This window comes from Hippoglossus hippoglossus, chromosome 12 (genome assembly GCF_009819705.1).
Source record: "Hippoglossus hippoglossus isolate fHipHip1 chromosome 12, fHipHip1.pri, whole genome shotgun sequence".
Taxonomy (NCBI): domain Eukaryota; kingdom Metazoa; phylum Chordata; class Actinopteri; order Pleuronectiformes; family Pleuronectidae; genus Hippoglossus; species Hippoglossus hippoglossus.
Window position 1 is genome coordinate 14488577 of NC_047162.1, and position 21675 is coordinate 14510251.

At 42.0% G+C, this 21675-nt stretch overlaps 1 protein-coding gene across 3 annotated transcripts in view; it reads left to right on the forward strand.

The window, feature by feature from the left end:
• Nucleotides 1-21675, forward strand: part of trabd2a (TraB domain containing 2A) — a 62742-nt gene continuing 41067 nt past the window's right edge. Inside the window, exons 1-3 of one of the 3 annotated variants that reach the window (XM_034602240.1) lie at nucleotides 1-298; nucleotides 406-711; nucleotides 1747-2307. In XM_034602240.1, the coding sequence (XP_034458131.1) occupies nucleotides 604-711; nucleotides 1747-2307 (669 nt within the window). In that variant the 5' untranslated portion in view covers nucleotides 1-298; nucleotides 406-603. Of the gene's footprint in view, nucleotides 712-1746; nucleotides 2308-21675 lie in introns of all 3 variants that reach the window. The other 2 variants (XM_034602241.1, XM_034602239.1) reach the window with 2 other exon arrangements.

Consider the following 21675-nt stretch of genomic DNA (forward strand, 5'->3'; position numbering starts at 1 on the left):
TACACAGTGAGGACTTGGCAGGCGGACTGAGCAGAGTGAGCAGAAGTTTGGTTTGCAGGTTTTTCCCTTGAAAAGCGCAGCTCGTCCGTGAAGTTTGCGCAAACCCATCCTCAGTGACAGAACAACAACCGGTGCCAAAAACAAACAAACAAACAAACAAACAAACAAACAAGAAGGAGGAGACAAACTTCCTCTAAACTTGGCTTCAGGTGCGTTGACGCGTCGCGGACCTGTTGATCCATTTGGGCTCGAAACCCGATAAACTCCTGAGGAAGGCAATGCACACTCACAGGGAGAGGTGAGTGTGTGTGTTTGGAGAGAGAGAGCGAGAGAGAGAGAGAGGGAGAGAGAGAAGCAGTGTGACCGTGCGTAAAACCCCCAGATGACCAGCTCTCCCTCTCCCAGACACACGTGAAGCTGCAGCGCTGGTGCGTCCGTGGCTGAAGGCAGCAGCATGACTCTGTCCGGCGGTTTGTCGGATACTTGTCAGCTCGTTTTACGCGACCGCATGGAGCCGCGGCTGTGGAAGAAGAAGTAGCAGCAGCAGCAGCACGTCGAGAAGCGAAAGTTTGGAGACCGAGAAGGAGAAGGAGGAGAGCTACGATGCGGGCAACTCTGGGCGCATTCATCCAGTCCTGTCTGCTGCTGCTGCTGGTCCGAGCAGACCAGTGGAGGCTGAAGGACTCCGCCAACTGCGAGCTGAACAAGAAGGTAAGTCATCGTGAAATCATGTTCTGCTAAAGAAAGAATAGGTCACTGTGAGTTTTACCCCAGAGAAGCCGCATCACCTTTTATTTTGCTGTAGTTCATGGAGGTTTTGTCAGTACAGGAGCCCCGAGGTGCCATTCACCCTCTTTCCCCCCCTGCATCTCCTTCTGTGTTCTTAGTTTGATCATTTAACCTGTTTCCCCACAATGTAATCAGAAGGCATCCAGTGCAAATTAATGGTGAAACAGGTTAAATCTGTTTGGTTTCCTTTATCATGCTTCGTGCAGGGGCCTGTAACTGTTTGTTTACTCATCGATTCATCTGTGTGCATGTGGGACGAATAGTTCAAAATGTCAATCACACGATCCCACAGCCACAGGTGTCATCTTCAGATTCAGTCCCATAACCCAACAAAGTTAATAAAATAAATCAAATCCTGTTTTTAAATGTAATAATGAACTAAAAAGCTGTGAATGAATGTCAGTTTGTTTGATAACTGACACAAGATTCATCAATCATCACATTTATAGACACTCAATGAATCAGCCACTTTTTGGTCTGCACTAGTTTTGTGTATTGGCTTTTGTGCAACATGCACCTACTGTCCATTCAGCTGAGTTTACCACAGGGACATCAAATCAACTCTATAGATTTCCTTTTGGTATTAAATACGAATGGGATTTTTAACCTCAGTTTTATTGATCACCCCTCGTCTTTCTTTGATGAGGATTTTTCCTTTTCACATATGAGGGATAAACTTAAATAATTGGAAAAACCTCCTGGGTAACAGCTCAGAGTCTGATAGTCTCTGACATGTGTATTGTTTGTTTGGCACTTGGGTCCTAAGTGGCCTGTTAATAAGTCATTATGTGTCTGTTAGTAATGTGTCCACTAAACTCTCACTCAGACACAAAGTGTTTTACTGGCTGGTGTCAGACGGGCCCAGTGACACCTCACATTAAAAGTAAATGAAACTAATAACTGATTAAAGCTTTTAAACTGATAATCATGAATCATTGTTTTCCTCTTCTCCTCCAGCAAACGGACCTAAACTCCTTCCTGTGGACGATCAAACGGGATCCTCCCTCATATTTCTATGGTACGATCCACGTTCCCTACACGCGCGTCTGGGACTTCATCCCCGAGAACTCCAAGCAGGCCTTCCAGGAGAGCAACATCGTCTACTTCGAGCTGGACCTGACGGACCCGTACACCATCTCAGCCCTGACCAGCTGCCAGCTGCTTCCTCAGGGCGAGAACCTGCAGGACGTCCTGCCCAGAGACATCTACCGGAGACTCAAGAGACACCTCGAGTACGTGAAGCTCATGATGCCGTCGTGGATGACGCCGGATCAGAGGGGGAAGGGACTGTACGCAGACTACCTGTTCAACGCCATCGCTGGGAACTGGGAGAGGAAGAGGCCAGTTTGGGTGATGCTGATGGTGAACTCATTAACCGAGGCGGACATTAAGACGCGGGGGGTGCCGGTGCTGGACCTTTACCTGGCCCAGGAGGCGGAGAGGATGAGGAAGAGGACAGGAGCTGTGGAGAAGGTGGAGGAACAGTGTCATCCACTCAACGGGCTCAACTTCTCCCAGGTGAGTTTGAAACTGCTCTGTTTGGCGATCAGACCTGTGGTTCTCGGTTGCTTACTTTAAGCAAAGTTTGCAATCACATGCATATTTCTGTGTTGCGTTTTTCTGATTTTCTTGGTACTTTGCTTTTGGCTGAGTTTGTTAAACAGAGTCGTAACAGTTGGACTGGTGCATCCCTAATTGATTCCACAGATCAACACATCCTGCTACTGTCCCGTGTCGACATATTCTGTGTGAGTGATGCTTCAAGTGTGCGCCAGTGGTTTGAGATGTTGTGTTACCACGTAGCACAACTGGCGGGTTCGGTCTGTTTCAGTAGAACCAATGTCTCTGCTCGGCTGAAGAGGCCTCACCACGTCTCCTGAATTACTCCAGCGCAGGAGACTAAGATGTGTATTACCAACGACAAAGACCAGATGTGTAATTCAGATTTGTGATTTTTCTCTCGCCCATAGCTCAGAGGTTTGGTGTTAATCAGCTGTACAAACACTCAGCCGTGCTCCACCACGTCCTTTGTTATTAAGGAAAAATGGATCCTAATGGCTCGAGTCTGAAATCCCCAGAAAAAAAAAAAAAAAGGGAACCTTGTTCCTCAAACCAACACACTTAAGTCCCCTTGTCTGCCGCTGTGTCTGTCCGCCTGTGGCCTGCGTGACCTCTTCAGCATTACAAACATCTCTCACAGCCAGCCGTCACTGGCAAATCATGTCGCGTATTATTGAGGAATTTCTGCTAATGTTGGTTGGGGGGGCTAAGGGGATTACATATGACCATTTAGTCTAACACCCAGAAGCTTAAAATATTGTTATTTTAAAGAAGGCCTTGTTGGCCGGCCAGACTGAGAGTCTGTGCCTAAACCACCCAGCAGCACATTTATTAGCTTTATCTTGACTTGTAGAGGAATAATGGGGGATGTATGCAATTATTCAGGATCGTATATCCAATGTCCAATTTAAAATTACAGAATTTTTCATACTTTTTGAAGAGGGAGTTAAATGGAAATCAATTTCCAGTGGCAATGTTTGTTCCTTGATAAACTCGGCAGTGTGAGTAAAATGGTTTCTTTCTCTCACTAAGAATTAACCTGAAAAACTTTCTCTTACACTTATCTCATTTTTAAGATTCCTTCTGTTATTTTAAATCAGTTTCTACTCTGGATGTGACCGTCATCATCACAAGAAAAACATCACTGGCCGTTTTTATGACAAGCGTCCTCTCAAACTACAAAAATGCACAAATGCAAAATGTGTTTTCCATTGGAGACCTGGGGTTTGCATCACTTTTCTTATGCTGATTTCACAAATGCTTACCACTTAGTAACCTATAATTGCAGCCAAATTGCAAACACTCGTAAAACATCAGTTCCAAAAATATGTGTAATTTTTGTATTCATCTAGATCCATGAATTATTTCTTGGGGAAATTAATGAAAATATCAAATCATGCCTGGATCTGTCCCTTGATTCAGATTCAGTCTTGGCCCATGTTCCATCCCTCCACCAAGTTTTTGCGTAATCCTGCTGACGAACAGATAAACCAGAGGGCAGGGACCAAAACATCTCCTCCTTGGTGGAGGTGATAAATCTCAAAGAGGTGGCAGATCATCATTAGTCAGTTTCGTAGCAGTCGTATTGGACGTCCTTTGAAAGAAGTTGACAAACAGCTAATTTCGTCGTATAAATATGCAACTTGTTGTGATGGATGTCAAAGAAAGAGCGTGAGCAGCTGATTTTCAACAGGGAAAACCCTCCGGTCATCTCAGCTTTCATTGAACCGGGCCCTCGAAGGCTCAACAACGAATCCTAGTGTCCCAGAACCAACCTCTACCCTGACACTGTCCCAACAAGCAGCCGGCTTGGCACTTCATAACTTCCACACTCAGTTTCAATCTAATCAACAGCAGCTTGATGGACGCCCTGACCCTGCTGGCTGGAAGCCGCCCGTTTAATACCTCCGTAAACACTCTTTTTTTTTTTCTTCTTCACAGTTTTGCCCTGTAGTTGAAAAAAGGCAGCTCCATTTATAACCTTTTAGCTCAACTCATGTGTGAGATGTGCAGATAGAGTGTGATGAGTGAGATACCCGCTCGGTGAAACGACGCTGCCGCCTCAGCCGCCATTCTTGACTGAGAGTGCTGTTAAATCAGGCGGCAGCCAGAGAACAGTATCTGTGGTCTGTAATAGTCTCTGTAATGTTTTCACTGGCAATTTGTATTTGGCATGAAACGGAGCGTAAAGGAGAGCGGGAGGGAAATGGAAAATAAAAAATTCAGCTATTGAAGCAGTGAAAAACTCTCTCCTCATTGCTTTGTCCAGGGGAAACACATATTTTAGACTGAAACCAATGATTACTTTTTATCAATTTGTTTAGATTAGTTGATTGAACCATTTGTTTTTCATTCGATTCAATTTAGTCGATTAATTCTTTGGTTAACTTAATAATAAATAACGACCATAACTTCTGCCGTTAATCTTTCAACTCTTTTATTCAAGAGTTGGGTCATAAAACAACTCATACAAATAATATTTTCCCAACATAAAATAAAAAGGGCCAAGAGTTAAAAGGCATCTATCCGTAATACCATTGTCTATGAGTCCACCATAAATTAAACCCAACATAAATAAAGAAATACAACAACATATACAGATGCAGAAATGACTCCCAGACACTGGCGAACAACCAACAAACAGACGAAACTCACTGTTAGAATCCAAATGCTTGCTGTGCTGTTTCGTTGTCTTGAGGTCAGAGGGAGTTTTCTCTTGTGCGTTGCAGTTGTGCAGCGGCAGTAGAAGATTTCCACAGAACCATCAGTCTCAGTTTGAATTTTGAATTTTTTAGGCCTGATACACTTTGAGATTGTACCTGCTTTCCTTCAGTAGTAAAGATGTTAATATGTTGTTTTAATACAAACTGGTTTTCAGTCGATTTTCAGATAGAGTTGATGCACAAGTTCTCTTCTTCAGTGAAACATCAACACAAACTCTGATCGTATGAATGCACCATTTGCCGATGGGTCTGTGGTTGTCATCCCTTCTTCCTTTGCTGCGCTGGAAAAACACATTTGCTGTTTTGGTTTTTGCTGTTTAGGTCCTAATATCATACTTCATTCTCCAACTCATAGTTAAGTTTGCTTTCGGTGAAGTTTGGGAGTTTTCATCCCTCTAACCTCTGTTCTCCTGGACAGGATATTAGTTATTTTTGTCTCAACCACTCCACATATTCAATTGAATGGCTCATCTTCCAGCTGCCAGGCTCAATGGATTTATAATGGATTGTTTCTCGACTCAGATGTTATTATGGTGAAAACTGGGCTCCTGACTGGGATCTAAAGGCCAATGTACACTGGAAAAAAAGGGTATATGGATTGAGCTAACGTGCTAACAGATAAAGGTTTGAAATTGTCTGACACTTGGCTGAATACAAATACAATATGTGAATATGTTCATTTACTTGTCGCGGCTCCCCTGTTCTCAACTGCTCCTCAGTTGGACATTGAACACACATGGTCCAGTCATGTACGAGGTTTTGTTGAACTTAAAGAGTCCGTCTTTGTCATAGTGTCCTGACAAGTTTGTAAAAAACGGAAAATGTTTTACGTTGTTTTGTATGTTTCTGTTAAATTGCATTTTAAAGATGCTTTTTTGTATACAAGCAATGTGTTAATTTTTGAGTTTCCCTCCCACGATAAATGGAGCCCTTTGAGCTCATCATTTTCAAACCACAATGAATTATACTTTCTTTACCCCGATCTCTAATCTGGATAAGCATGACTGCTCTTATTCTTGCGCGGTGCCCCTCGTCTTTTGAAGAGCAGGCTCAGCCTTGCCCATTACACTAAGTGAGCTTGTTGAGGACAACAATGGCCGCATGAAGGCCGTCTTTCTCTGTCACTGTTGTTGGAAACCCATGGGACATTCCACACCTCAGTGGAGCAGACCTGCTAATGAAAGTGTTGTTTCTTTCCTCTCATCACTGGGGCTAATGGTGCATGGAGAGGTGATGAATGCTGGTCTCAGTGCACGTCGATGAGAACAGGGGAGGAATTTTTTTAAGCCCATTTTGGTTCATTCATGACCAGGACGCACTGGAACGAGGAGAGTTGAGATGCAGACCGAGATCAGTAGAAGAGCCATTAAGCAAAGAAGGCCTCTGTTAAATGGAACCATGACGTTACCTGTGTTTGACAACCTTGTAACTTCAGTTGTGGTGTTTTCTTTTCACTTGAGCCGACAGGCCGCTGGATTCTGGATCTGCCAGGGTTTCACGAGGCAAGGTCCAGTGAAATCCAAACCAAAAAAACCCCTCTTTTATAACCTTAAAGGAATGCAAAGTGATCAGCCTGAAAACATAGTTTGATGTGGGCACTTCAGTTCTTCTTACGTTTTCAATTCTCGTCTCTCTTCTCTCTTTTCATCTCCACAGGAGAAGCATAAAATATATGAGGAAGTTCTTCTCGTTAATCAAAACCAAACATAACTTCTGCCCGACGTGAAACTGAGCATGAATCAGGCTCAGGAGCGCTGGTGATTTTAACCTAATTATCATATCTTCCTGTCTGTCTGCAATTTAGACATTTCCATACCCAATTTCAGAAGAATGCTCTTCCGTAGCTACAACAAACACATCAGGCTCACGTCCAAACTCCTGTGTCCTGCTTACGTGTCCTTACGTAACATCTGTAGGATTTGGAATCGGAGGGTTTAGTTACAGATCATCTTGACCCCTGGGTCAAGAAATATTCTTTGCACACACGGAGTGAGATCTGTTCCCAATTACAGCGAAAAAAAGTTTGTTTTTTGAATCAGCAGATCTGTGGGAAAATGTCTGCTTCCACGATTCAGATCTGAGAGGTTACATGCGAACTAACGGCTCGCCCTGTGCTAAATCTCATTGGACGGGACAGTCGCTGTCACAAAGTGTGAGCATCTCCAAACTCCCACACCCAGTGTTGTCATGATGGTAATGACTGCTAAGTGTGTTGGTTGTGTAAACTCTATTAAAAAAAAGAAAGTGAAGCTGCACGTTTCAGACAGTACAATGGTTGTCCTTATTTTCCAGCCCGGCATGGGCAGCGCTTTTGGGTGAAGTGATTTCCAGAGCTTACCCACAGAGGAAAATCTGTTTCAACCCCGTCAGTAATGAGATTAGATGGCAAAATGAGAGTGATGATGACGACATGTGTGTCTGATGAGAAAAAATCTGCCTTTGTTGTAGGTCAGTTCTTCAAGGAGTAGTTGAGCCTTTTGGAAACGAGAGTGGAACCAGACAACTTCACAAAGTCCATTTATGTCTGATTAAACAACGTGGTGAGGTCACCCACTGGTTTGGGAGCTGACGTGTTGAAGCCTTGAGTTTGACATTTTGATCGGCGCCATCTTGTGTTTTTTCCACGCTCAGCGGCCGCCTCCACTCATTGGGCGGTACAAGCTGTTAGTCACCCGGTAACACACCATGTTTTATTGTGTATTTCACTCTAAATGGGACCATAATCTACTAAACGATTGTCATGCTGTATTAAAATCAGGCTTGAATCAATTGAGATCTCTATGACGAGAAGTGGGGTCATTTCCCCAAAGTATCGCTACTTGGAGTCGCCCTCTGCTGGTCATTCAAGAGACTTCAGGCTTTGGTTTTACTTTTTGGACCCGGAGTCTATATCCATTTTATCCACAGTCTATGGAGCTAACTGATGTGCAAAAAGATCATGAAACCACAACCACATAAAGAAACCAGGTGAAAACGACTTGATGCTACGGCGCTACCATGCTAGCAGCTGTTTAGCTTAGCACAAAAACTGGCAAAAGGTGGAAAGTGCTACCTGTACAGCATCTTTTAAGCCCACAAATTTTCCACTACATATTTGTTTACTTATGTATAATCAATACATTTGACAATCTGTAAAGTGAAAAAGTCAAACAACTTTAAAACTGTCTAAATATAGAGTTACAGGGGTTTTTTTGGCTGGATGATGAATAAACATTCAGGACATAACCCAACTTAAAACCACATATTGACATTCTTGTGTCCCTCGTTTCGTTTTTGCCTCGTTTACTTTTAATATGTTGCTTCCCCCATCCTGTGGCCTTCATGGGAACGTAACATACAACTTTTGTATGGATGAAGAGTTGTATCGAACTCTTCATCTATGACGTGTGTGTGTGTGTGTGTGTGTGTGTGTGTGTGTGTGTGTGTGTGTGTGTGTGTGTGTGTGTGTGTGTGTGTGTGTGTGTGTGTGTGTGTGTGTGTGTGTGTGTGTGTGTGTGTGTGTGTGTGTGTGTGTGTGTGTGTGTGTGTGTGTGTGTGTGTGTGTGTGTGTGTGTTAGGGAGCATATGATGGCCGTAATACACAGAAACACACAGGCAGCCAATCTGATTCAATCTCATTTGTCCCAGTGGAGAGAAGCATAACTATCCGCTCCATTGATTCAGTGATCATCAGAGCAGAATGGCCTGCAGTGATGAAACGTATACATGTGCTCACATGGGCAGACGCAGGCCAAGAGAAGGAAAATAAAAGACGAGCACAGCAATAAATCACAACCTGTACCGAGATTTATTAAACTCATTATGGCTTTAATGCTCTGCCAGATGATTGTCTCTGTTACAGGACTATTCATTAGTTATTGAGACAAATGATGAATGATGGTGTTATTTTAAATAATTGATGAGGCACTTAGTCCAAGCAAATGTCGTCATGTGAGATATTAACAGGAAACAAGAAAATGTGCAGAAAGATGGATGGAAGTGAAATATCTTGACATAAGCTTCCTTCAGTTTAATAAGATATAAATGCACCTGTTAGGCAGCTGAAGTCTTTATAGTGCGGCTCCATGTTTATCTTCACTGACATTGTAGGAAGTGATTTACATCATTTAATTCACAAGTGGTTGACTTTAGTAGTTTTGAAGTTGTAATTATACTTCATTCTTTGATTAAAGGGACTCAACGTGTATTTGTCCAGAGTGTATTTCTCACAATCCGTTTATTTTTGTCTGCGTCTGTGTGTTGCACGGAAGTTTCAGCTTACATGTGTCATCCCTGTGCTTGTTTGCAAGAGTTCACGTCAGCGTATATGTGTGTGTATACACTTCTGTGAATTGAATTTCCAACCCGTCCTCACAGCCTTGCAGCATCCCCCCCCCCCCCCCTGGTGTCATGTCCCTTGGAGGTGCTTGATTTCCTCCACACTGTTGACCAAACAGTCCCATATTAGATGTCTGGCATTTCCTCAGACAGTATCTGTCCATCTGTCTGGTTCCGTGACACCAGAGACGAAGATGCGGAGCTCCTCTCGCTTTCAAAACCTCTCTTTTCCCCCGAGAGCTTCACAGACAGAAAATGAAGCGTGAACTCTGTCAACAGGTTAATGCAAAGAAAAAAGCTACCGAACAAAGAAAGCTCTGGATGTCATTAACCTGATATATGAGATGAATGAGCCATGCTTTGGTTTTTAGTGACAAAAAATGAGGTGTGAATCTGACAGTTTGAGCGGCGATGGCTCAGGAGGTTGAGAGGGTTGTCCACTAAAAAGAAGGTTGGTGGTTCGAACCCCGGCACCTTCAGTCGGCTTTCTGAAGTGTCCTTGGCCAAGAGACCAAATTTCCCCTGACGCACAGTGTATCAATGTGTGTGATAAGACTGGAAAAGCACCGTATAAAAGTACAGTCCCGTCCATTGATCCTACAAGGGACGTTCTTCACATTAATCTGCGGCTCAAAGATTCACTCCCGTGACCTTCAGGGTTTGAGAAATTACACTTTTCACCTCTTCATTGCTTCAGAATTCACAAGTCACTAATCGATTTTTGTTTTTGTTTATCCAAAGGTTTTTGTTTCCTTGCACATTTGCATTTTTCACATTTTTTAAATACTACTTATTTTCTGTGAACATCTTTAATCACTTTTCCTCTGATCATGAGCAAACCCTCCGCCTCTTTGCAGAACTTTTTTCCATTTGTGTCTTCATCCACCCGTTTGAATCCTTTTGTTTTTCGGGCACGTTTGATTGAAAGCGGATGAGATGTATCTGGTGCCAGCTGCATGCCAAGAGAAAGAGCTCAGATCCTTGAAGGCATATACAGTAACACACTCCAGCGCAGGAGGGTCCGACCTGCGGAGACGGCCGCAGGCTTTTCCTGATTGTGTAACGCAGCCTTCTGCAGCTCAAACAGGGATTTAATAGCGTGTCTCCCCGACTTAACACCAGGTCATGAAAACTTGTGCAGGCCACGGAGCTTTGCGCCGAGATCATCGCTCTCTACCCAGACTCATGTTTGATACTTAAAAATAATCTGCACGGCTTGTTACTGAATAAAATACGTTGCTGGCTTTGGCATCTTCACAGTTCAGTAAGACACCCTCAAGGGGTCTCAATGATTTATACGTAATCCTGTTTAACTGCATATTTTATTGTTATTATTGATTAAGCCAGAGAAAATACTTTGAATCCCTCAGGGCAAAGGGCTCTTTTTACAACTTTGTTCTAAAGTCAGTGCTGTTTTTCTTCAATAAACTTCAGCAATGACATTGTGATCAATATTTTGTACTTTTTAAAAATCTATATCTATCCAGTATTACATACTTTAATCGTTTTACGTATCACAACAATGGGAGGTGATGCAATAGGCCTAACAAAAGTATTTGTATATATAATATATTTGCTGATATAAACAGTAGATTTTGGAAAGAGAATCTCTATTCTTTAATCTATAGACTATATAAAAAATATTATATAAAAAATTATGATAATAATAATATCATAAAATATTATATATAATCCTTATTGTTAATTCTCTAAATTTGAATTTGCATTTTCAAATATAAACACTGATACCTATTATTACACAGAACACAACCCACAGTAATACTTCATTTGGCCAAATGGGTCCAAGGTAACACCGGGTAAACGCAGTTCATTTCAATGACTTAATCCAAGTCCTCATTTTCTTATGATTAATGTAAAACAACTCAAGTGAAAAGAGCCGTATTTACAGATTAAATAACACATATCGTCAACACTGCTTATTTTAGTGAGTACTTTTCCATTCGCTGCTCCAACATCTGATTGTGAAACTTGGCTCTGGGCAAACGGCTCAGAGAGAAACACGTTTGTGTTGCTGCTGTCTTGCAGTTTGCCTCCACCTTCATTTAAGTAAGAAAAGCTCAGCTTCTACAAATGTACTTAACACTCACTTAACGGCGGCCGTCCCATCTTTCAAGCTAATGTAACTTAGACATAAAAGCAATTAGAGTAATTATAATAACCATTTCAATTTGTTTAGCACCCATCATTCTCACTATTGTTGTGCAAGTTAAGATTTTTGCAGGCGAGGTCGTTGCTGTTACTAAGCTACGACCAATCAGCACGGAATTAGCATGTGAGTGATAAAAATGAAGCAGTGCCACGGACACGGCTCTGGAGGGAGATAGTAATTACATTTATTCTTGTGTATTGAAGGAAATAAAGCTTGAGTTTGGATGAATAATATAATATTGTAGATGTACAGTAGCCGTTAAAAACAACAGTAGTTTGTTTTGCAGGCTGTCTTCTGGTAAATCCCCTTAAACCACCGTGTGTGGGGGTTTCATTGTTTGAACAAGTAAACCCAGGGGGCAAATTATGTGAAATTCAGACTGCAAAAATTATTCCTTTCATTCCAATATTCATTTCCTATAAATTTATGATTTAAATGAGGCTGTAACATTATTAACAAATTACCTCCTTGGAGTTCTCGTCGTCACTTGTTAATTAAAGTTAATTGTCACTGGCTAAGAACCTGATGCAGTAAATGGGGAACACTTACATTTACAAACTGCCACTTTGACTCACTAAACTTATATTTTCCTTAAACAGTGAAATTAGCTGTAGTTTTTGTGACTGTTATATTTGAGTTACACTGCATTAACAATGCTACAGCGTCGTCTATATGTGAAAAGAAACTGGCTAACAGAGAATAGTCAGTTAATGGACGTGACAGCTATCAGATAAGAAGGGAATAATGGTCGTCTTTACATGTGGATGCATGTCGGTGCCGAAAAGCCTAATGTCTTTGTTCACAGTCTAATGAAACAGACGACTGTCACTGCAGCTGAAACCAATAGATAATTTGTTCTCAGGCAGTCGAGGGTGAAACCTATGAATCTATTTGACCTATGATTTACTTTAAAATCCCCAAAATAGAAAATAACAACCTTGAAGTTGACACAGTTGTCGTATCAAACTACAGCAATCATTGAAAAATTATGTATTTTCCTTTTTAAATAGCAGGTTCTTCATCAAAATGAGCACCAACCTCTCACATTTTTGACACTAAGTCTTAACGGTTGCTGCTGGTAGCTCATGCTCCGTCTGTACTGGCCAGGTCTGTGGATGGTCTGGATTAAATCCAGCATCATCACCGCCTGGAGCCCCGAGCCAAACCTGACTGGACCTCAGCCGAGCAGCGAGAGGCCAGGAGCTGTCCGCAAACTCAAACACACAGGACGATTAGTGTCACCTGGAACTTGTGCTGCGGTTTTGAGCAGAAGCCACTCTGCAATTATTTGAGACTGCAAAAAATGAGAGAGACATGAATTTTTCTCTTTGCTTTGAGGAAACGTTGCTATGCACAGAAAATTGACTTTGACTTTCTGAAAAGGACGATGAGGAGAGTTTACACAAGACTCCTTAAAAATCCACAAAGACACTTAAGTGATGAGGATGATTTCACATGATTCAGTTCAGTAGATAAAATAAAACCTCTTCCTGGCTCCAGTCCACATTTTGGGTGTCAGCAGTAGAATTTCACAGGTGAGCGTCACACAGGAAAGGTTTTGTGAGACGTGGCTGTTTTCCGCAGATGTTTGACCCGACGAGGACTCAGACGTCCGTGCGTCTTGACAGAGACGAGCACCAGGAGTGAAATGAAACGTTGCCTCAAACGTCAGCAGGAATTTCTTCCAGCTGGGTGAAGTTTTTCAGCTGACAATGCAAAGTTGCTCCCTGACATTCGAGTCTTTGCTCGTCTGTAACTTGTCATGTTTGTGTTCACTGTCTTGATAACTGCTGGTAAGTTCAATGAGGGATTTAAATTGGAATTTAAAATCTGTCTATTTTAATTTTAATCACTGCGATTTGAGGATTTTCTCCTTTTTGAGGATTTCCTTTTGACTCAACACAAATTCATGCTATTGGAAGTGTGGATCTTTAAGGAGATGGGGAGCAGGAGAGCTAATTTAGTTTATTAGCCATGTAACTTCACTTATATCTGACCTTTGGTGGAGTAAAAACAGACTCTTACGAGAAAACCAATGGTTCAAATAGGTCTTTGAGCAAACTGTGAGAACCATAGACTATATTTAAAGATGGACGCCATGACAGCTCCCCCAAAAGTGAAGCCAAAACATCTTGATCGCCCCCTGTTGGCTGGCTGCAGTACATGTCCTAAACCCGGCCAACTCCATTTCTAAAAAGTACGTGTTAACTATTTGTTGTCCAAAGTTGGTTCCTTTGATTTTAGATGGTTCTTCTCTCACTGATAGAGTCGGGATTTTTCAGGATGTTTGAGTATAATAAGTCATTTGAATCTATAAATAGGGTGTGAAACGTCCTGATTGACAACTGAACCTGACTCGTGATTGGTCGAGTGCGAATGTATTGGCGGGACCTCAATACTGCAGATTTTGGCTCCAGTTGTATGAACATATTGTCCCATTCGTGAATGAGCTAAGGAGTTGGCTTGTAGAGTTTTATTTTCCGTCTTCAGTAACTTTTAATATTGAATGAAAAAGAGTGCAGAGAATAACCAGGAGTTATTGAAACTGATTATCTATCTAGCAAGTCAAAGGTTAGCTACAGCTACAACAGTCCACAAACTAACCCTGCGAGTATCACCACATCACAATATGCTTTTACATCCCGGAATTGAGTGACTAGCTTTTTAGTTTTGTAACCAAATTGATTTAATCACAATCAAATGATCGCACATCTGTTCTGAGTGTACGAGCTGTTTCCTTATTTAGTTTCTCAACTGTTGTGTAAAGTTGTTTGAAGTCGTTTCCTCTTCAGAGTTCATCGGTATTTGCCACTTAACCAAACAGCAGTTGTTTCGGCCGAACGTTGGACTTTGTGTCTCGTGGTTCACACGTTTTCCTGCAGCTTGTGGGAAACACAGGAAACTAACTGGGTGAAGACATTGAATCCGGCTCTAACAGCCGGCCTGTGTTCTAGATACGATCTTTTCAAGGGAACACGTTTCATTTTGATTAATAGTTGTTGCTTCTTGGATGACTGACAGATATTGGTCTGAACACAACTGGAAATGTGATGGTCCGCTGCTCCGACTTGTTTTGAATCCGTAAAGGAGGGAGAGATGTTGTATAAACCTGTTGTGTGTGTGTGTGGGGGTGGGTGGGTGAGTGGCGCACACTGTCTATTTAGGGAAATAATCAGGACTTTTTACATTTTCCTTTCCCCCCCATCCTCTCCCCTATTCACTGTGGTGGTCAAAAACAAACCAAGACAACTTTTGGTGTCAAGTATCGTTTAACACCTGATGGTTTCCTGTCAATATGAGGACGTGCACAATGTAAGAAGCCAAAACAAGGGAGGATAGGTTTTTATAGCTAAGTTGAAAATATGTTGCATTAGCATCATCCACACGTTCGTATTGTCCACGAATCACTCTCAGCAACACTGAAAGTGGTAATAGCTGCAGTATATCCTCCATGTTAGTGGACGGGACATGGACCAAGCTACCAAGTTCTCAAAGATGGTTTCTACGAAAGCTATTATTACACTCACGTATGTTCAAGTGTTCATTTTATCGATAAGTTTGGTTCAAGATGGCGGCGTCTGCGTCCCGGATATTTTAGCAAAATTTTTGTACAACGGGAGAAAGTGGCGATGCGTCTTTATATCCCTTCTATGTGCAGGACACAGTGAAGAGCGTACAGAAGTGTATGTAAGCTGCTATATACACACGTGATGGACCAACACATGTGTATCAGGTTCCTCTTGCACCACCCAGTCCCACACACTTCAAGGTCTCCACCTAAAGACTGTTTGTGTTTTGGGGGGGGTTTGTCCGCCGGCAGTCGCTGCACATCATAAAACCTGTGAGAGCTTAACAGCATCACCACTGTTTGGAGTCATTCAGCTCCTTTCACCGCCCCGTTTCACTCAATCTGTGTGTTTGCCCTTTGCTTTGTTCTCAAGGTTTTCACACCCTTGTGTTACTTTCATATGTTTGGACACCGTTATGGGTCTGATAATAAGTTACTAGGTCAAATGTGGTGATTTTTAAGAATATTTAGCAACTGAATTCCCAAATTGTGATCTTAAATCATCCAAAATTGGAGGGTGTTATGTTTTAATCTGGTATAAGTTGTGCAGCTTTGACAGTTATTATTTCGGTCGTGACCTCACATAACAGGAGCGTGTTGGTGTGTCCCATCCTCTGAACGCAAGGAGACACTTTTCAGAAAACTGAACTCCCGGCACCGTTAGGATGTTTGAATGTTTTACATAGTTTACTGGCTGTTTAGATGTCTGTGGTTGTGAGGCTGTGGGTCGAGGCAGACGTCCACACAACAACAACCATCGCTCCCTTCCCTCTGTCTCGCTCTCTTTATTTTTCTCTCGGTCTTTCCACATATGTCTGTTTATCGCTTTATCTGTTTTCTTCTTTCCCTGAAGGGAGGATTCTCTCCTTCCTCCCACTGTCCATCTCTAAATATCTTTTTTTGTTGTTGTCTCTCTTTCCCGTTGCCTGTCTCCTTTATTGATCAATCTTTCACAGATACATATCACAGATGTTGTGGGATGGTGTGTGTGTGTGTGTGTGTGTGTGTGTGTGTGTGTGTGTGTGTGTGTGTGTGTGTGTGTGTGTGTGTGTGTGTGTGTGTGTGTGTGTGTGTGTGTGTGTGTGTGTGTGTGTGTGTGTGTGTGTGTGTGTGTGTGTGTGTGTGTGTGTGTGTGTGTGGCCTCTTCAGTTTGCCAAAGGTGCTCTGGTTGTGAGTCTGCGCCGGTGGTTTGAGGGAATTGCAGATACTCATAAATAGTGCTGTGTGGGTTCTCGACTCCTGCTGTCTCTTTCTATCTGACTTCTGCAGAGTCAAAGTTTTTGAGATGTATTTCTGGCTCTGCTCTCTGCTGTTTTTCTTTTTTTTGTTGTCCAGCGCTGAGAACAAATTGTCTTTGTACAAAATTGTACCCATCATCACTTGCAGTGGGGGGGTTTGGTGTCTATTATTGGTGTTTTATTGGAGCTGTGTGGAATTAATAGTGAAATCAGACTAAAACCTAAATCACCTCAATGTTTTAACCTTTTTAAATATAAATCCAATTGTTGTCCCTCTGTGAAAACCAGTTGTTTTTCTCAACCCATGTTGAAGCACTGTTCTTTATTCTTCAGGTTCAAAACCACTAATGTTTGAGATCAATGATTTAGCTTTTTATACAAGTTTCATCTGTTCCAAAATGTTAACCATATTTAGTCATTCGTTATGCAATAGAAATCTGTATTTATTTCATAGGTCAGTTATTAAGTTACAAAGAAGGAATGCTGTAGAATTCACCTTTACTGGATCATTCACCTTACATAATGGAACAGTTACAACCTTACTAAAAAGAACTACCACTTTTTTCCTCAATAAAACTACTTTATTCTTGAAACACTACATTTTCCTTGTTATATCATCACTTTACTCTTGACATCTTTTTCTTTTCTCTAGCTCTTACGCTGTTTGTAACTTTATAGAGCAAAACAGTTTTAACAATGGCATTTATGTGATCTCAGTTTCTTACAGGAAGTCCATTAGTGACCTTCAGTCTCGGAGAGGTGGAAAGGTCAAACTGTCTGACCTCAGACCAGAACATGTGTATATGTGTGCGTCTGCCCTGAAATATGAAGCGTACTTTATAATTAAGTGATGTAAGTGAACAGATGAGGGATTGAAATTAGAGAAATAAACATCCTTGTGCGACTTTGGACATGTGTGTGATGTACAGGGTAGATGTTGAACTGTCGGGTCCATCACTAGTTGCAAAGTCGCTATTTTCTTTTGCTCGTGGACACTAATTTGCTCTTCTTTCCTTGGACACACACCGAGAACGTGACTACACCTTGATGGCCGGTGTGTGTCCACGCTAAGTGCTCACAGCTGCATCCCTGGGACTCTCGGCACGAAACCGCTCCGCAGTGTTGTTCTTGACTCGCGCTGTCCTGAAGATTAACAGCGTTCCCCCGGTGGATGGACAGTTGTAGAGATTGATGGCTGTTTTCCTTGTGGCTCGCTGTGTTTTCAAGACCCACGTGTCGCGTCGTAGTGGGACCGACGCACCGAGTGGCTGGACGGCTGCTCTGTGGGGGGGTGTGTATGTGCATGTGTGTGTAAAAGAGAAAGTTACAGATGGATCGGTGAACAGTGGATGTCTGTGTTTGCCAACTTTCACAAACTGCTCCTCTTGTTTGGTCACTGTCAGCGAGTATGGGCCACAATACGTGTGTGTGTGAGATTCAATCTGCGTTTACACTCATTTGCATTGATTCAATTAGGATTAGGATTTAGTCAGAAAGTCACTTTTTTCATGTTTTTCTTTAATTGATGCGATGGTTCGAAATGTAAGACAGAAATATGGGGGATTCATAAATAATCATAATTTAACAGTGTATTAATTACGCTGTAATCACTAAATTCTACTATTCAGTGGGAAAGAGCCCATATCATTGTTTAGGGCTGCAAACAATGCTTACTTTTATTACTAATTAATCTCTTCATTACTTTTCTTTGATTAATGATTTAGTCTACAAATGTTAGAAAACTTCTCCGCAGAGCCATTTAGTCCAAGACACTCAATTTACAATGATATAATATGATACAATATAAAATAATACAATCATCACAGTAGAAAATCTGGAAACACCAAATATTTGGCCTTTTTGCCTGATGATTAATTGAATCATCAGAATTTTCTGCTAATTGTTATTTTCTTTGAGTCAAGTACTCGGCCAAACCGTGACTGTAACCATGATTCCATTGCATTAATTGTTTTATTTAATGATTTTACAGTGAGAGATGAGTGAGAATGTTTCTCTCTGTGTTGGTTGGGACTCATGAACAACTTGTTCAGCGAGAAGCAGGATGGTGGTTTTGAGGAGTTGACATTTCAATCACCGCAATCCCTGATACACACACACACACACACACACACACACACACACACACACACACACACACACACACACACACACCCCTACAGACATTTGGTTTGAGGCTGATTCTTTGTGACAGCCTAAATATTTGGCTGCGTCCGGGCACCAAGGTAAATGCACCCCGCAAGAATGTTTTTAAAGGGCGAGAGAGAGTTTGAGGGAGGGAGAGAGGGAGAGAGCGAGAGGTTTGAACAGAGATAAAGAGAGAGAAACACTGATCACACAGAGAGAAATAAAAGGAGAAGTGTATTCTCAGATTCATATATATGTAGCTTATGTGTGGGCTTCATTTTCATTGTGAATTAATTTCTTCATGTGCATTTAACATTGTATGAATTATAAACGGTGCCTGTAGATTTTAAACGGATCAGTCTGATAATCAATTCTTCTTTTATCTTCTAACTTGCTGTTAACGTTATATTTAAAGTCGCCAAAGTGAATTTTGTCCTGCGGACGGTTGAAACATAGAATTTACCGTTCAACACACAATCCCTAGAACATTAGCGTTTTAACAGTTTGATGGTTTGGAGTTTAGTTTCTGGTAAGATCGAACCCTAAAACCTTTTTTTTTTTAAATGTCAAACATGTTGTCGTTCAAGTTTCTTAAATGACAAAAGATGTTATTTTTCTCTCTTTTTTTTTTAATAACCGGTTGAAGATGTGGGTCTGTGTCCTTGATCAGCCGAGAGAAACAACATTTCTCCTGGGTCTGTGTTCAAAGACATAGTTTAAAAAAAAACAAAACATTTTTATAAATTTAAAGATGAGTTGAATTATTTGAGCAGAAAAGTGTGAACTGCTTGAATACAGCCAACTTTGATTATTTGGACTTTGAAAAGTTTCCCATGCACACTTTGGAGAGAGAGAGAGAGAGAGAGAGAGAGAGAGAGAGAGAGAGAGAGAGAGAGAGAGAGAGAGAGAGAGAGAGAGAGAGAGAGAGAGAGAGAGAGAGAGAGAGAGAGAGAGAGAGAGAGAGAGAGAGAGAGAGAGAGAAACATTCATTGATTGAAATGTTGAAAGATAAGAAAGGAACAGAATCTTTTTCACTCATCATTATTTTCAAAGATACAGACCCGAGGATATTTCACCGTGTGGCTGGGCGAGGAAATCATCTTCTCTTTTCCTCCGCTCCTCTCCTCCGTCTCTCCTGTGCAGGAAATCTAGGCCTTACGTTTCCTTTCTTTTGACCCGTATTGGAAAATTAATGAAGCTGTCTTCAAAGATCGGCTTTGCGCTCCGCAGCGGCTGCAGTAATCCATGATGATGAGGCATTTAAACACACACACACACACACACACACACACGCTCACATGTACAAGGACAGACACATACATTGTACATACAAACACACAGAGAAACCACCCTAATCTTGTACAGGTGTATACACACTTACACGCACGAAAACACACACACACACGCAGCGAGGAGGTAATTAGTGACCTGTGGAATGCGGGGGTCAAATCTTAAAAGACCTGGCTGATAGAGGGGATATGTAGGATCAAAGCACAGACGGAGAAAAGGGAGAGATGGATGGAAGGAGGGATAGGAGGAGAGGGAGGGGGGGAATGTACAGGATCAAAGGGGAGAGGGAGGGAGGAATGAAATGATGGGAGGATGAATGGAGGAGTGCAGGTTGGAGGAAAGAGGAAATGTGCTCGGGGGAGCTGGAAGAGGGGGGGCAGACGAGAAAAAGGTAGAAACAATACAGATAACTCAAAGTGACAGGTGTGTGTGTGTGTGTGTGTGTGTGTGTGTGTGTGTGTGTGTGTGTGTGTGTGTGTGTGTGTGTGTGTGTGTGTGTGTGTGTGTGTGTGTGTGTGTGTGTGTGTGTGTGTGTGTGTGTGTGTGTGTGTGTGTGTGTGTGTTTCTTTGTTTAAATGGTGGTGTTTCAGCCAGAAAGTGAAAGCTCACTTGTGCGGTGGTGAAAGATTTATGTACGTGCAGATGTGTGTGTGTGAGGGGGGGGGGCATGTGTCAATGAATACCCACTGAATCAAACTTTGACCATTTTCTGCAGCCGCAATATCCATTAGCTACTGTTCACACAACCACCTTTCTTTACCAGTGTGAAAACATTTTAAAATATTGATGTTTTTATCCCCAATTTTGGTCGTACGCTTCACAACAAGCGGAAATTTCCACCGATGTTTTTCTTTGGGAAAGCTTCTAAAACCACTTGTGTTTTATACTTGACCACTTTTTATTAAAACACCACCTCTGTGTTGCACTGTCACCACCTCACGGCTCCAAAACCTCTTTGCTAATAACACATTCAGGGATTTATTGGCAAAGCGACCAACCAGGAAACAGCAAACCAGGAATTAGCCTTAGCCTTGGGTTGCAGATTTGGCATTTATGGTTCCTTCTCAATGGAAATGCAATTTTTTACCTACTTGTGCAATTTTCTGACACAACGCAGGGAGAGGAATAGAAACAATTTATCACATTGTATACCGTAATTTTCCATAGACTGTATATAAAGATGGATGATTTATCATCCTTGTGCTAAAAACACCATTTGTAGACAGAGTCTGTGCAGACAGACTGAGTCTGTGCAGACGCAGTCAGGGGATGGAGCCCTGGTAACAACGTCCTGTCGATAAACACACTCGGCCAATCATGAGTCAGTCGAAGCTGTCAATCATGATGTTTCACCCTGTTTTTATGGCATCAGAAAACAAATTAAAAACAAACTTACTGCAAATCTGTCTTTGAGTAAAAACTATTTGACGTGTATTTGGACTTTTTAATTTGGCTCATGTCCGATCTGCTAACATGGAGGACGTGGGGTTTATGGCCTATACTGCAGCCAGTCACCAGGGGGCGATCAAGGCGCTGTAAGATGGATTTACATTTCTTTTTGCGGACCTCCATATGTTGATTATATACTACAAGCGCACCGACTGCACATGCGTCCTCCAAACACATAGAAAGCAGTATAATAACAACAACGTGCCTCTGGTGTCTGCTTCTGCAAAGAGAGTAGAACTGAAGCTTAAAGTTGAACTGCCTCAGGACTTCACAGTTTCCGAGTCACTGTTCCGCTGTGTGATCCTGATGGCTCTTGTTTTCGGCCTGACTGCGCCGACCAACATTTCCCCGATAACATCACTCATAAGTTACTCGGAGCTCGTATCTCTATTTCTGTCGGCCTTCATCTCTCCTCCTCTGATAACA